At 38.8% G+C, this 17,042-nt stretch overlaps 1 protein-coding gene across 8 annotated transcripts in view; it reads left to right on the top strand.

The window, feature by feature from the left end:
- The window catches only part of epha7 (eph receptor A7), an 88,431-nt gene extending 72,813 nt beyond the window's left edge, over positions 1-15,618 (top strand). For 2 of the 8 annotated variants that reach the window (XM_077220265.1, XM_077220266.1), the window contains exons 8-17: positions 619-727; positions 1,405-1,460; positions 4,726-4,851; positions 5,304-5,489; positions 6,315-6,376; positions 6,592-6,801; positions 7,034-7,183; positions 11,071-11,264; positions 12,119-12,274; positions 12,550-15,618. In XM_077220265.1, coding sequence (XP_077076380.1) covers positions 619-727; positions 1,405-1,460; positions 4,726-4,851; positions 5,304-5,489; positions 6,315-6,376; positions 6,592-6,801; positions 7,034-7,183; positions 11,071-11,264; positions 12,119-12,274; positions 12,550-12,664 — 1,364 coding nt within the window. In that variant the 3' untranslated portion in view covers positions 12,665-15,618. Of the gene's footprint in view, positions 1-618; positions 764-1,404; positions 1,461-4,725; positions 4,852-5,303; positions 5,490-6,314; positions 6,377-6,591; positions 6,802-7,033; positions 7,184-11,070; positions 11,265-12,118; positions 12,275-12,549 lie in introns of all 8 variants that reach the window. The other 6 variants (XM_077220261.1, XM_077220262.1, XM_077220263.1 and 3 more) reach the window with 3 other exon arrangements.
- The last annotated feature ends 1,424 nt before the right edge of the window (positions 15,619-17,042 follow it).

The raw sequence follows: 17,042 nt of genomic DNA on the forward strand, positions 1-17,042 counted from the left end.
CTGAATGTGTCATTGTTTCAAATGCAGGCCACTGTATTACCATCTGGGACTATTAAGCCCACTTTCAGAAACAGTAGAACCGTGCACTCAGCGAGACCCTAAAATAGAGCCAGCCCCTCCCTGCAGCAGAGAGAGGACGGAAAGGGGGTTACAACCGTCCCATGATTTTTCAATGAAGCTTTGCTTTAAGCTATCCTGCTTTCTCCTTTTGCCAAAATTAAAATTCTGGCCAATTCCAATAAGCTGTAAATTACTTATATTTAAAATTTTAAACAATTGTGTTCAAATAAATTTAAAATGAAACACTAAAACCAGTAATTTTAAATGCTACAAGTAAATGTAGGCATTACAACATAATAATGTACAGAATGAAAATGGATACTCATTTTGAGATTTGATAAAGATTTCATTTAACAGTGTTGTTAAGTGTGAGTTAGATGATAGAAAATGTAACCTGAGTGTAAAAATAGGAGAAATGAGCATAAACAATTAATTCAATAAATAAATGTTAAAAACAAATTGTAATATGGTACAGATATATTTTGAATCCCTATATTTTATAAACTAAGCTTATAGCACTGCAGTTAAAATCTTTTATTGTTTGTGTTTCAATTGCAGCTACAGTCATATCGAGTGAGCAGAATCCAGTCATAATCATTGCGGTGGTGGCAGTAGCCGGTACCATCATCCTGGTCTTCATGGTGTTTGGTTTCATCATAGGGAGAAGGTACGCTCTCGCGGCCCCCATTGACTCTCCGCTACTGTGAGTCTCGTAAGCTCTCTCAGTTTGCCTTTCTTTCCCTCAAAGGCCACCATAGCTGTGGAGTTCACACCCTCGCCCACTAGCGTGTGATCACACCCACCCACCCACCATCATGTTGTACACTGTGGAAATGTGACCTCTGATGCATTTCCCCCTCACTAGCTCATGCTGTTAGCATACACCCAGGATGGGATTCACAGCTGCGAATCCTCCCTTCTCACTTTTGTACCTGTTTGTCATTGTTGAACCAAGAATGCCAGTATTTTTCCATCTGAAAACTTCACTCATGATGTTTGTCACTGATACCCATGTCCTCCCAACCCTTCACAAACACGCATTGCTCTCCTGCATGTCCATCGTTACTGAATGCTCTGAATGATTTGGTATTCAATTAAAAATGCATTAGTTATTCTCAATCATCAACTGGAAATATAATTTCTAGAAATTGCAGATAATTTATTTGTATATATATATTTTTTAAATTTTAAAGTCGAAGCTCATGGAATAGAAATGCCATTTATTCCTGTTCCATGCTGTGTCCAGAAAAACATTTCGATTAACATTCCATAGCCCTGTTATGTTTGAAATTATATGTCTGGTGACTGCAGGCCATTAATTAGTTTCTTTTTTCCCCTGTATAGACACTGTGGCTACAGTAAGGCCGATCAGGAAGGGGACGAGGAGCTCTACTTTCAATGTGAGTGGCGGCTTTCACCAGCTCATTATACACATGCTCATCAGTGGTGCTCAGCCGCGCTCCTGGAGAACCATCCTGCAGAGTTTCGTTCCAACTCTCATCAAACACCTGAACCAGCTAATCAAGGTCTTTGGGCTCATGCTTGAAAATTATAGGCAGGTGTGTTAAAGCAGGATGGGAACTAAACTTTGCAGGAGGAGAGGAGCAAGACTGAGCCATGCTGTACATCATTGATCATGTTCTGGTCAACCATAACAGCTGTACCCTCTCATATGCTCCAGTTTTTATGAAATATCTAGAACTTTTCCTTTAAATACTCAAATACAGAGATAATTTTAGTTTAATGCTTTTAGCTAGCAAAAAGAGAAATTAAAATGATGGTAAACCATTTGTATAGTTGTTTTATATTATTTTAGTTTTATAGTAGTTTTATAGTAGTTTTAGAGTATTCTTTTAGAGTAGTCAAACGTTTGCTGGATGGCAAAAAATTACATGTTTCGTGTCATACGGCTAAATTTTGACAGCTCTAGGGCTTACATTAAAACTACAGATCAAATTTCCAATTATGGAGAGTCAGATCAATGCCAAAATCAAAAGTGCATTTTGTGTTGAAGTTTTTGGCAATCAGAAACGCCACAGCTCCTTTTCTGTTTTCTCTAGTCATTTACTAATTAATGACTTTTTATTGAATAGGTTTTATTAAAAGCCCAACTATCCAGTGATGAATTACTTCTTTAGTGATAATAACCCTGATCTATGCTACTTTGTAGTACTAACTTTGTAATACTAATCTGTGGCCATCTCTTTAAATTAATGCTAGTTGATGATCTAAACAACTAAATGTAAGTAAAGCTTTATTTATTTTAGAACTTTTTAAAAACAGTGTTTACAAAGTGCTTTACAGAAGATAAATGCATGTGTGCATTCACAGAAGAGAAAAACACATGTACTCACATAATAGAAATAAGATAATAAAACTGCAACAAAAATGTATTGCAGAAAAATCAAGGAAGGCCCTAGTGAACAAATGTGTTATGAGATACTTTTAAAAAGGGCATAGTGAGTCAATTGCGCGTAGGTTGTCAGGAAGTTAGTTTCATAGCTTGGGACCAAAATGACTAAAGGCTGACTCACCAATTTTTAGCTGTGTTTTAGTACAACCAGAAAATTACCATTGGATGTTCGGAGCAATCTTACAGGAGTATTTTTATTCAACCAATTAGAAAGGTATATTGAGGCATTACCATTTAAAAAACTAATTAGAGGATCTTGAATTCAATTCTGAATCTTACAGGCAAGGAAGGGGTCTGAGTGTTTAAGCTGCATTCTGAACTCTTTGTATAGTGTTTAATAGAGCTCTTTGGTAGCCCAGCAAAAAACGCTATTGCAGTAGTCAAGTCCAGATGTAAAAAAAAAAATGCATGAACAAGTTTCATTAATCAGAATGGGAGAGAATATTATGGGCTTTTGAGATGTTTAAACAGTTTAACATCCAGATATGATCAGATTATTATGCACATTGCCATGTTTAAAACTATTCCACAGAATTCAAATGTGTGCAAAATCAAATTCTGCCAATAACTGTATAGAGCTACAGTCAATGCTCTATGATCACAGATTACATGTCTAGCATTGCCTATGGTGTAAAGCTAGGCCATAACCCTACAGAAACATGATCACATGATCACAACATCACCAGATCTTCATCTAAAGAGAACTTTAAGACCTCTTAGCATTAAGATGTTCCTCTAGGTGTTTGACTTCTGGATTCTGAACCCCTGCGCCCAGGCCTCTCGGCCAATGAGATGTTTTCTCTCAGCAGTCCCTAATGAAGCCCCTGGAGATAACGCTGGCAACGGCCTCCCTAGACTTGCTCTGCTAATGATCAGTGCTGTAGGCAAACTGCTGATTTGGAAACAAAGGTTCAAGGTGGCACAGCTTGCTTGTTCAGGGACAGCTCAATCTCACTAGCGTTCTTGCCCACACGCTGAGGTTTACAGCTTGCCATATTCTCGCCGTCGTGCAACCCTACCAAAAACAGCACCAGACACTACAGACAACATCTGCTTATAAAGAGAACCTGCTCAGCTACGCAAAACCACAAGATGCTAGCTGGTTTGACAAAAGGCAGATAAGGCAAGCATTGTACTCGTACGCCCAATTTGTTGCTTGTGTTGTGCGGGCAGCAGTGATAAACACATTCTATCAGATTTACTGACAACTTAGATGGACGAAGCAATTATAGCAGGCGACAAGATGTGAAATATCTGCTGCCGTTGCATATGACTGGAGCACAATGCCGTTTGCTTATGTTACGTGTAGGCCGACACTGCCTTGAAGGAACTGGGGGATATCAGGAAAAAGCTCTCTCCCTGTTCCTCAGCATTGCTTTTGTTGCAAATTAGTAATTTAATTACTCGTTAACAACAGTCCAGTTTAGTCGTTTTCATCCCAGCATGATGTAGCCTATTAGTTTTTGCATCTCATTAAGTGGAGCTTAATGTTGAAGTTGACAGGTAGCAATGTAATTATAGCATTTGATTTGATAGTAAGACTGGGCGAACACATTAATTGGCCTTTAAATAAAAAGTGTTGCATATGGATAAAATAAAGTCAAATATTGCCAATTGGGCATTATAATTTTTTTATATAATTAGTGCTTTATACAAAATATTATTAACATATAATGTTTTAATAATTGTTACAATTAATAATTAATTCCATCCATGGTATTAATAAACGAATTAATATTAATATTGTTTTATTATTAATATTATCAATAAAACATAATTATTATATGTGTTTTTTAGATATTATCTTTTATATATATATTTAAATATTTATTATTAATAATAATAATAATAATAATAAATCTCTAATGTTTGTTTCATAATGCAGTGGAACATTCTTTCTCGAAATTCCAACAATAGCTCGGTCTTATGAAACCCATTATCCAATGAGTGACAGCTATGTATGCTGCTGCCATGCTATATGGCTAATACCCTTTCGGCTCCATTGTGAGAAGGTTAACAAGAAAATGTAATAGCGTTTTTTATTAAATATGTGTGGAAAAATAAAAGCATAGGTTTTATTATTTGATGAAAGAGACCTTTTGACATGCTATCTTCCATCACAGTGTGCTGTTTAGCCCACAGCCCCGTGTCTCTACCCTCCAGTAATCGCATCCGTCCATCAAGGGTTCTGTGTGTGTGTGTGTGTGGCATGCATATTTAATCGTAACAGTAATCCTCTTACCCTTCTACAGTTAAATTTCCAGGCACCAAAACATACATTGACCCTGAAACCTATGAGGACCCGAACAGGGCTGTCCATCAGTTTGCGAAGGAGCTGGATGCCTCTTGCATTAAGATTGAGAGGGTTATCGGCGCAGGTGAGCTCTTCTCTTGTCTTCTCCGCTGCCTCGCTTTAGTCACTCACCTCTCTCATTTATCACAATGACAACCAAATATTTACACTCTCGATAGCGGCCAGAGCATCTCTCTGGCCTCATGTTATTGATAGCGCTGCTGTAGGATTGGTTTATAATTAATATGTCTTCTCTTAAGGCCAGGATGCACATAAATGCATCACCATTGATGAATTGCTGCCGCATCCCTTTTACTTACAAACCGTATAAGTGTGTTAGCGTGTCCTCTATATAGCATATCCAATTATCTGCTCTCTTGGTTGCACTCCTCTGTGTACCGATGCATAGCATCATATAATGTTGAATCCTGCTGCCTGCATGACTGATATGTATTAAGCACCATCGGAACAGGTAACGGTGTTAAATTTGACCCGGATCTCTTGAACTCAGCTTGCGGGTGGTTGCGTGTTTCACAGGAGAGTTTGGAGAGGTGTGCAGTGGACGACTGAAGCTGCCGGGAAAGAGGGACGTGTCGGTGGCCATAAAAACGCTGAAAGTAGGCTACACTGAAAAACAAAGGCGGGATTTCCTGTGCGAGGCCAGCATAATGGGCCAGTTTGATCACCCGAATGTGGTCCATCTGGAGGGTGTCGTCACAAGAGGTGGGAAGTTCATCACGTGCATATGCTTTGAATACTGGATGTGGTTTCTTAACTAGCAAGACGTCCTTACCTTGTAAAAAAGAAGTGTACTTAAAGAGAGTACACTTTCATGACTGTTTCTAAATATCCTTAAATACACTTTTAAAAAGTGCACTTTGTAGTAATATCAAATTAAAAGTTTCACTTTAAAGCATGACAAGATTATTAAATCATAATGATTTGAATTTTTTTTTAAAGAAGCCCTTATTTTGATGTGCTGACTAACATACTGAAGTGCATGCAAAGTATTTGATCATAATTTGAACTGTAGTGCATGTTATTCGATATATTTGACATTTTATATATTTTTAAATCGTAAATACACATCAAACAAAATGACAAGGCCAATTGTAGTCCGATGAAGCAAAGCTACAATCCCATTATGTAGGTCTGTTAGTCCGACTTTGCAAAATCAGTTAGACTAAAGCAGTTACATGACATTTAAACAAGACAAAGTATTGCTTGGTCTGACAGAAATTGAACTTTAATGGTGCACTATTAATCTTCTAAATTCTGAAGAGTTATGACTTACCGTAAGCTCAGTTGTGAAGTCATATTGTTATGATTTGATCTTGTAATTTTGGATAAAATTATTTGTGGCTCAGGGTCGTTTATTATTATTTTTGGCGGGTGTACATTCCAAAAGTGTTTATGAAAAGCTCTGTCGTCAGACTAAAGTGAATCCGGTGTTGTAGAATTGTCTGCGAATTGTTTCTCATTACTGCTTTTGTACAGTGTGCGTTGGCCGCACTTCACTTTAATGGAGTCTGTTCTTTGCTCTTTCAGGAAAACCAGTCATGATAGTAATTGAATACATGGAAAATGGCTCATTAGATGCATTCCTCAGGGTACGTATAAACCAACCCTAGACAATCTGGTCAGTGAATACAATATCTTTTCTGTTCTGTTCATTACACCCACTGCGATTTACCATTCCATTGCTCATTCTCAGGCCGTGTTACTGTCAGGACCCCCCCCCCCCCACACCACGTGGTGGATGGAGCATGTGTCTGTTGTGTGGTGGTGATGGATAGACAACGTTTCTCTGTTTGTGTTTGCACAGAAACATGATGGGCAGTTCACTGTGATTCAGTTGGTGGGAATGCTGCGTGGTATCGCAGCCGGGATGAGATACCTCTCAGACATGGGCTACGTCCATCGCGATCTGGCGGCGCGAAACATTCTTGTCAACAGCAATCTAGTATGTAAAGTGTCCGACTTCGGCCTGTCCAGAGTGATTGACGACGATCCCGAAGCTGTCTACACAACAACGGTGAGTCAATTAAGCTGCTGTCTCATTGTACCTGCCTTGGAAGCCCAAGGCGCTCTCAGAATAAACAAATCAATCCTTGCTGTATAAATATAGATACTGTTTGTGGTGCATTGTGATGGTTGAATCTTACAGAACATCAATACAATATTTTCTAACTCTTGTCTGGTTGATGCAGAGTGTACTGAAAGTGATTTTTATTTTTATTCTTAAAAATCTACACATTACTAAACAGGGTGGCAAGATCCCAGTTCGGTGGACAGCAATGGAAGCCATCCAGTACCGTAAATTCACATCAGCTAGTGATGTGTGGAGCTACGGGATTGTCATGTGGGAGGTCATGTCCTACGGGGAACGACCTTACTGGGACATGTCCAATCAAGATGTAAGTTACAGTTTTTGTACAGATACATTAAACCAAATGGTTCTGGAAATGGGAATATAATGTAACATAATACAGTATACTATAATATAATATAATATAATAAAAAATACATATAAAATGATTACACACAAAATGATAAAATGAGTACAACTTTTATTATAGTATTATATACAATTTGTATTATATTTTATATAACAATATACTGCAATAATAAACTGTATTATATACTGTACAAAAGTTTACTTATTCATGCTAAACCTGTTTAGTTTTATTCATTCAAATCATGCCTATATAAGTTGAACAGATGATCAGTCAATTAGCCAGTCATCATCACAATATCAATTCACGAGTCATCACTGCACTGAAGGCATATGTAGGTTCTGTCATCATCATGATTTAAATTCCTGCTACAATGATTCGTATTTATTAATGCCGCAACAGTCGGTTTTACCGGCGTTACACAGTGTTCAACCTAGGCCTTTCATAGACTAGTCGAGTAGTCGAGAGATCGACCTACTTCAACCACTAGTCGGCGCTGTCGGAAACAATCGACTACTCAAGCGTGCGTTTACCATAAATGAAAAATGGCGAACATCACCAACAGACACCACAGATCAGATGTGTGGAAGTATTTCATTAAGGATGACAAAAATATCGTATAATTTGTAAGGGGCCGTTCTCTGTAAGGGGCTGTTCACATATTGCGTCTATAAATGCGTGGAAAGCGCGCTGTCTCATTCTTTCCACAAGTGTGTGCGCTCCCATGGCGTCTTTTGTTGCTATGCAACCATGAACTGCGCTCTCCATGATGACGAAGTTGTATCAGCAAAGGATTTACTGATTTCTAGCCCTTGCATAAGCTGAGCTGTGGATGATGTTACGGAAAGGCCGAAGGTGATCGGCTGGTTTTTGTCACATAACCTGCGGTGCGCTTGCGGCATTCTGAAAAGTTGAGATGTTTTCATTTCGCCGATGCATCGGTGCGTCTGGAAAAACAAGCGCACCGCACCACATGCGCGTCGCCTCCATCATGAGCACCCTTGCCGCGAGCCTACATTTGAAATAACAAACTTGAGGCGCATGTAAACGGCCCCTAAAAGCGGACACTGCGTCTGAAATGAAAGGCAAGAACGACTATTTATTTGGCTTTACTCGGTTACATGAAAATTAAAATATGTAATGTCCTTATTATGTTTTGAGAGTTTCCCTGTCTAATTGTTGCATTAGGCAATGAATTAATAAATGTTTATTGATAAGAACTATTTCATGTCTTTTCATTTACAGTAGCATGAACCACTGGTAGTCGAGTAACTCGAGTATTGTTTTGATAAGAAACCGACTAGCAGAAATCAGTGTCGTGCAACCCCTAGTTCAACCACACAGCGGTTACATCACTTGCTCACCATGGCACGCACCCCACCGTCGTTTCGATTTTTTATAGTAATAAAAATAATTTAGCTCAGTTAGAGAATGGACACTATAGGTTAAACTAGCCAAATGAGAGTCACAGCACAGATAAGCAACAGGAGTCAGATTTAATTTATCATGTGACGAAAGTGAGGCGAGTTGACTGACAAGGCGATGGTGGAAGATTTGGTTTCAACGCGAAATGTAAAAGCAATGTAAAACAAATGTATTTTGGATTTAAACCCAATGCTAATAGGGACCCTGCATAGGGTTAGTTGTGATTTTGTAGTTGTTGTGTTTTTCATTAAGAAAAATAATGAACCCACCATTCATGCAAATGCTGCCTCTGAATAGGCCCTAAATCGAAGGCGAAAGTAAAATGCGCACTTCCGCACAGGCGTTCATAAGCGATTTTAAAAGTGAGGTGGTAAAGAGAGAAAACTCCCCCACACCTTGGTGATACCGATATTACAGGTGTTGTCACACCGGTGAGAAAATTTCTGCACCATCACATCCCTAAATGCCACCATTATACACATTTGATAACCTTCAAGCGTCTTTCATGCTGTTGGAAAACTACAAGTTTTTCAATGTCCTTTGTACTTCATCAAGGCACTTTTTAGCAGAAAATAGAAGTCTCTTGTTAGTGTAAGCTTACTTTATGGTCTTGTAAAACCACGGCTTGCATTAAAAGTCCTTAGTTACAACGTGAACATAATCTAAAGGTATTCAAGTATCAGGACAGTTAAGCACGCCTGACACTTTGAATTTTCTAGCTGGATATCAACACAGGTGTCAGGAGTGACCTTGTTTTAATGATACATTTTGAGGATAAAAAGGTTTAATGGATCTGCGGAAAGGAATGGAGTGTTTTGCTTGTAGAATTCCTTTTTGTATTCTGCTACACTTTCAACCTTTATAATGAGAAATGATAATGCGTGCCAAATTCATCATTAGTAGAGTTCAATCAATTCAAAGATATCTGCTTAGCCATGCAAAACCTTCAGAACGATCTGCGTGCTGAGCTTTTGTCTCAAAGAAATTGGGACAGCAAAGTGCCGTTCATCATTCTGATCACATTCGTGCAGGGTTTTCAAGTTGAACCGGATGGAAATTCAGATATGGTCACGGCTAATGATATGTGTGAGGGAAAGTTTTGTTAATCCGACACTGTATGTAGGCACTTGTCGTGTGTACAATGCTCTGTATCAGTGAAACTAATGATGACTTAAAATTCTCTGCTCCCTAGCAAACGTTAGCTCTTCATGGAAGTGAATAGCTAGTATCAGTCTTTAATGTTATTATTTTGTGCATTCAAACATTCGCCTCAGTGGAGTCTTGATACTTGTCAGGCCTCAACGTCAGATGTTTTTATACCCTTTTGAGAAGGAGGCGAACAACTCCTTGAGGGCTGCTAAAAAAGAAGGAAATATTTACATTTCTTCAACTCTTTCTGTTTTGACACTTTTCTTTCCGTAGCTCAAGCCTGGTTTGGAGAGACACGACGAGATGGCAGATGAGGATTTGGGGAAAATATACAGTCTGCTTTTACTATTCCTTGGGAGTAGACAAGGAGGAAAAACATAGATCTGGACAAGCCAAATCTATGTTTAGTTTAGTCGACTCGATTTAAATAATTCTATCAATTTAGGTGCTAGTTGTGAGCCCATGTTCTGTACAATAATCGTATTTCCACATTTTTTTACTGAAACATACAGACACACTAATGTTCAAAAGTGTAGGGTTGGTACTATTATTTAAATGTTTTTGAAAGAAGCCTAATTTACAGCAAAAAGTAAAAACAATAATATTGTGATATATTCAAATATAAGAAGAGTTATTTTAAATTGTAATAATATATTTTAAAATGCCATTTATTCCCGTGATGGCAAAGCTAAACTTTCAGCAGCCAGTTTTCAGTATCACTTGATCCGTCTGAAATCATTGCTGATTTGGTGCTCAAGAAAAATGTCTTATTATTATAATTTCTTAGCATTCATACACCATGACGTGCACAGACACCCAGGCAACAATGTGTTCATCCTTGGTTTAAACTGTAACCATGTGATAGTATGATAGTATGATTGCCACAAGCAGCTGTTGGACAAACAGCTTTCAGTGCGCTTGCTTCATTCACATCCAGGTCTTGTGGTACCCTTTCTTTGCGTTCAGGCACCCTCCAATAACCAGTGCAAGAATAATCACATCTGGTTAGCCTGCTTTTCCTCTGTTGTAGTTTGTAATGCTGGAGGTAAACCACAACAGATTTATCCAGCAAAGCAGCTGTTTACAGAGTCCTGATTAAAGGATGAGCAAGTGGAGAGAGGGATACAAGTAGAGAGCTGGAGGTGCAGGCAGGGCGTTGTGTACTTTCTGTTCTGGATGCTAATGGCTAAGCTACTCGTTTTGACCTCTGTCTCTCAACCGCTTGGTTTTCTTTCACCTTTTCTAATCTTCCATCCCTCATTTTGATCTTGCAGGTCATAAAGGCTATAGAGGAGGGTTATCGTCTTCCCGCCCCCATGGACTGCCCTCCTGGCCTCCATCAGCTCATGTTGGACTGCTGGCAGAAAGACCGAGCAGACCGACCCAAATTCGACCAGATCGTCGGCATCTTGGACAAAATGATCCGCAACCCTAACACCTTAAAAACGCCGATGGGAACGTGTACGCGGTGAGGACGCCCATTCAAATTTTCTTTTTTCCTTACTGCCCGGCTTTATCTATCTCTGCTCAAAGAAAGTGATGCCATTCACAGACCAGCTTTGTTTTTACGATGCGTGGAAGTTGCTTGTTATGTTTTATACTCCTGCACCTCACTGCAATGTCTTTCATCCCTTTTATAGGTTTGCGAGTAAATTTGCGAACAATTCCATCTGTCCAGCATTTGATTTATCCGCTAGGGCTTACTGATGAAAGATAAATCCCGGGGAATCAATAAAGCAAAACAGCCTCCATGTTTTTATGTTCGATAACAAGGACTTTAAATCAATTGTCATAATGAGTGTTTGAAACTTTAAAGCCTTGTGGGAACTCCAGCCTTCAGTGTGGTATTAGTCTGAGGAAGTGTGTTTACAATCACAACAGGATCTGTGTCTCACATTGAAGATATGACCTTTAAAACTTTGGGAAGAAACCCACGTAACTGTCCTTTATCATTCCTGTTACAAAGCAATGCAAAGCAAGTTCTCTAAATCAGTACAATGTGAATACAAAAATCCATGTTAGTTAGGATTGGCACAATATTTTATTGTGAATGAGAGCTGACGGCTGAATATCATTGAGATTTCATTATTCTCAATACCAAAAAAAAAAATACTACTTACAATCAATTTCTTGTTGCGGATGTTAGATTACAGCAATTGCAATCTAAATGTACAAATAGTCGGAAACTTCATGTACAGTCAAATATCCAATTTCCCCCCAACCCCCTCTCTCTCTTTCTCTCAACAGTAGGATATACCAGTACTAAGAAATAATGTTACTGTGCCATTATAACACTCATATATATCTCTTCCTTTTCCTCAGACCCATAAGCCCACTGCTTGACCAGAACACTCCAGATTTCACCTCTTTCCGATTGGTCAGTGAGTGGTTGGAAGCTATCAAGATGGAGAGATACGTGGACAACTTCACAGCTGCCGGCTACAGTTCGCTCGAATCTGTCGCTAGAATGACTATCGAGTAAGAGCGCTTTGCTGTGATCTTTCCTACACACTGTCACGCTCTATAGAAATGCATGATCTTTCTAGGAGTAATTTCAACCCTCAGCTCTCATTCACAATACGATCCTGACATTGCACTGAATTTTAATCAGACCTCTTTGACTCATACTCTGACACATCGTGTTGTAGTTAATATGGCCTTTTCTCAGTTTCCTTTTGCTTTGGTAATGAAATACCTCTCAGGCAATTCATGCTCCATTGCTGTGATTTATGAACGTTGTGTTTCTGCTTTAGGGATGTAATGAGTTTGGGAATCTCCTTGGTGGGCCATCAGAAGAAGATCATGAGCAGTATACAGACTATGAGAGCCCAGATGCTGCATCTTCACGGGACGGGTATTCAAGTGTGATGGAGGTCCAAAGTCCTTCCCGGTCGGATGAACCAGAACTCTCCAGGAATCACCGTAAAGTGTGTGACACGGCAAAAAATATGAAAAAATAAATCAACAACAAATAAAAAAAAAAACGTTCCACACCCTTCCGGTGAGATTAACCTTCCAGAACTGGCAGAACAGAATCATTCCTTTGTTATTGGCGAAGGATTTTGGTGCAGGTGCTGGAAACCAAGAGACGGAGAGACAATGAAAAAGCAAACATGTGAGAGAGAGAGAGAGAGAGAGAGAGAGAGGACGCTACATGGACGCTCCTCTGGATGCTCTAAAGAACTCCTCACGTCATTGAGTTGGATCGTTTGAGAGGCTCTTTATGCTTTGTACGGACTTTATCGTCACAAAAGGTTGATTTGCTCATAGTTGCTATAGATTTCACTGCTTTCTTTTTTTTTAAATCAAGGGTGAATATAAAAATAAGCAAATCCAGCTCATAAGGAGTGAATTTGGAGAGATTTATTTTTCTTTGGTTTGTAATATCCACATTAAGACAATGTGGTACGTTACTCTTCTACTCAATTGATTTGTGTTAGCTTGTTTTCTCGGATTGTGTTACAGAACTGACAACAGGGTAAAACGTCTCATCTGGAGGGAAAGAGACCGATTCAGAGGCTGAAAGTAGACAAGAGGAGGTTTGTCTTCTCCAGCCAGCACTATTACATGAAGCTCTCAGCAGACTGAAGCATTGGCAGAGACTCGGGCCGACCTGCCCTTTTATATCAAGCAGAAATATCCCACCACTTGGATACATGAAGCTCCTGAGGATGGCTGGTTGTGTTTTATACCAGCCCGAACAGACAGTTAGGTATATTTTATGATCCTACGTGACAATTCAGATGTGAATTAGTACAAAGAGAATTGGTGATGGAGTTTTTTAATGTAAGAACAACTACTTCGGTGGCAATATTCTTTATAAGTTTATATTTACCACATGAATGGATTTATCAGTGCTGTTGTTGAATGTGTCCTTTTTAATATTGATATTATTTACCATAAATACATGTTTCCATAAAGAAACACAAAAATGAAGAAAAAACAAAATGAGGCTTTTTTAATTTTCAGCAACAGTTTCATTTGTGTTTAGGGTCAGTTTCCTAGCAGGTGACTGAGTTTAAAATCATACAATGTTGTGGTGTAAAGGAGTAATACTGCCTTAAAACAAGTCAACTATTGCTCTTAATTTTAGGTTTTTAGATTATTGGTGAGATCACAGTTGTGTTGGGGAGAGACTGACAAATATGAGCAATAATTTGAGGTGCTGTATAGACTTTTACTCATATACTGCTTGGAAATCAGAAGCAGTTCTGTAAAATTTGATCAAAGAGAGTTGTTGAATTTATATACTAGGATCTCATCACCTAGACTGCAAGTTTCGGTTTGTTTCTTCCACTCTTTTGTTATTCTGTGCTCAAAGTTGATGCTTACGGTAAAGTTTTCGTGCCATAAACAGCCTTCCACTCTCAACTGAATGTTTCGTTGACAATTAAATGTTACGCGTAATAGTGTTAAATACTTTAAGGAGTACTTTGTAAATTTTTAGGCTTGATTTGTTGGGCTGCCTTAGAATTCTACCATTTTATTCAGCTGAGCTGAAGTATGTTTTTTTTTTGCTGTAAAACCTTAATGTGACACATTTCAAACATAAAAAAAAACATTATTTTCGGAAGCCAATGCCATTTTAACCACAAAAGCCGTGCCAACATGTGGCATTTTTCTTGATTAGAAAGAAAGCGAAGACGGAGCCGTTGGAGCGCAGCATCACTGGAGGATTTAGCCTAACGTTTGACGCTTCAAAAAAGGCATCAACTGTGCGTCTCCATTGTGAACCCAGATGGTTTGTGTGTGCATCTCTCATGGATCATATTGTGCCCTGGTTTGAGGCCCAACTCCGATCCGCTATCCTTCCATCTCGCTAACCTCAGCATTGAGCCCACGCCAGGCCTTTGAATTGAATGCGAGCGGAAAGGCTCTCGGTCAGCACAAACCTCCTGAGCTTCGGCAGTAGCTGCAGTCACTCAGATCAGCCTCCCCGAGCACTCTGATCTCACACTCCGGCCTCCCGGGGCCCCTCGCAGTCCCTTACCCTCTCCGTTCGGATCCGGGGCCCCTGTAGAGACAGCAATTTGAGCCAATTTGAGATTAACGCCTGGATTCAATCAATCCCACATTGAGGCCACCGTACGGGTCAATGACAAATCTGTCAATTTTTCTGCTTTGTGCCATTTCTAACTTTTCTGGTTTGATAGTAGCGGAGTTTTCGGTCAAGACAGTTTGTGCTGTGGATTGATTGAGTTCACGGTGCAGCAGGGTATTAAAGACTTCTAAAAAGACGGTCAAGAGCCCATCTAGACAAAAGTGAAGTGGAATATTCCAAAGAGTTCAGCACTGTTGATTGTGTCAGAGTAATCACAAGCCAGAGAGCAATTTGCATATGTTCCAGCTGTAAAACTTGTATATTTTATTTATAATTGTTTTTCTGTTTCCTTTTTCCATTTTTCACTTACGTACTCTGTAGTGAGCTCATTGAAAATGCACTATATTTTTCTATCTCACATGCAGCTGATTATCCTCACCCTCACTCTTTTAGTTGTACATCATTTCTCATTTAGGACCAAAGAGAGCTAATAGGTTTCCATTTTGAAAGATATTTTTTTCTTTTCTCTTCTAGGTTGGAAAAATGTATAGTACAAATGAATTGTTGATTTATTATTTATTTTTTGTGACAAGAGTATGGAGTATTCATTGGTCAAAAAAATAAGTATTTTCCCTAGCTGAAAAACTGTATGGTAATTAACCTAGACATTTTCTTGTTATAGACCATTTATGTCTTTTTTTTTTTTTTTTTTTTTTTTTTTTGCTTTGTAATCTTTGTAATAGACTGTACATATATTTTTGGAAATATAATGCAATCTCTTTACTGGTGTCTGTGCCTTCGATTTCTGTTTTTCTCAATTATGCGCCATTCTGAATTGAATTGAGAATGCCTTTGCCTTTAAATACATTAATTCAACTTGAATTGAAGCAAAGTACCTTTCAAGGAAAATACGTACTGTCAGCGACAATATTTGGCAACTATTTCAGGCATGCAAGACCGGTTCCTATCTACTTGAATGGGGAAATGCCAAACTCAAATTTATTTAACATATTTCCACATTATTATTATTATTATTATTTGAATAACATACAAACATTTTAAATCAGCATGAAATGACACATACATTTCTTACCTGTGTAGTTCCAAGCATCTTAGGACACTGATTGTTTCTATGAGAACCGGAGCTTTTAACAGCAGCTGCAATGATGTGAAAACTTTACCAATTGCCGATTGGCTCTTATATTTGGAAGGCGGGACTTATTCATCCGTAATGCACCTTGCACTTTCTCCCATTCATAGCACTATGAGTAAACCATCTTGGTATACTGTACATACAATCTTTGATTAAGTTAGCAAACCAGATACCTAATTGCAATTTGAATTTGAATGTGATTTGAAATGTTTAATTTGAATTTTTATTTTAAAAATAAAATGGCCAATTCAAAGTCAAATTCACACTTGAAATGGAGATTTTGGCACAGCCCGGGTGATTCTGTAACTTTTGCTTTCCAACCGGCTACTTTTGTGATTCAGCGTACACACGGGAAGTACATGAGCTATGACCCTTGGGAGTTGTATGGTTCCCTGCTAAAGCTCTTTGACTTGAATATTAACATTATGTAGCTATTGACAAGACAAAGAGCGAGAGGAAGAGAGGGTGGGAGATTTGTTTGATGACCCTGCTCATGACAGGATCCTGGATAGTGTCATTAAAAAGACATTACCCAAAGCCTCCGACATGGGAAAATTAAGCCACAGCCCCTTTGGGAGTTAAACAAAGAGGCCCTAATGGATTTATAAAGATTATATCTCTGCATATACTCTGATATTTATTTTATTAACTCAGGGGGGATCTTAACCTTAATTGTGTCTCTAAAGATGTATAAATGATTACTAAAAGACTCTGGCAGAAGTTCATAGGCTCTCAGCAGAGGGAGGACGAACGGAGCTGTTTCTCTGATGACAACACATTCCTAATCCCTGCTAATCTTGCTTCCATCAAGAATTACCAGGCTGTGTTGGTCTTTTGATGTAAACACAACAAGTGCAACTGATTCCATGACATTTCCAGTTCCCTTTCGAAGGGAACTCAACAACACGTCAACGACGTTATGGGGAACGCCTCAGGCGTGACAGGTGTCTGAAATCACTATCAAATCACGTCAATCCTATTGACCGGCGACAGCCCGTGAATCATTAGCGTGAATGATTAACGTGCGACCTGGAAGTATAAAAGGGCGCCTT

The sequence above is a fragment of the Siphateles boraxobius genome, unplaced genomic scaffold (genome assembly GCF_051911475.1).
Source record: "Siphateles boraxobius isolate OS27281-9 unplaced genomic scaffold, OSU_SipBor_1 8, whole genome shotgun sequence".
Taxonomy (NCBI): Eukaryota; Metazoa; Chordata; class Actinopteri; order Cypriniformes; family Leuciscidae; genus Siphateles; species Siphateles boraxobius.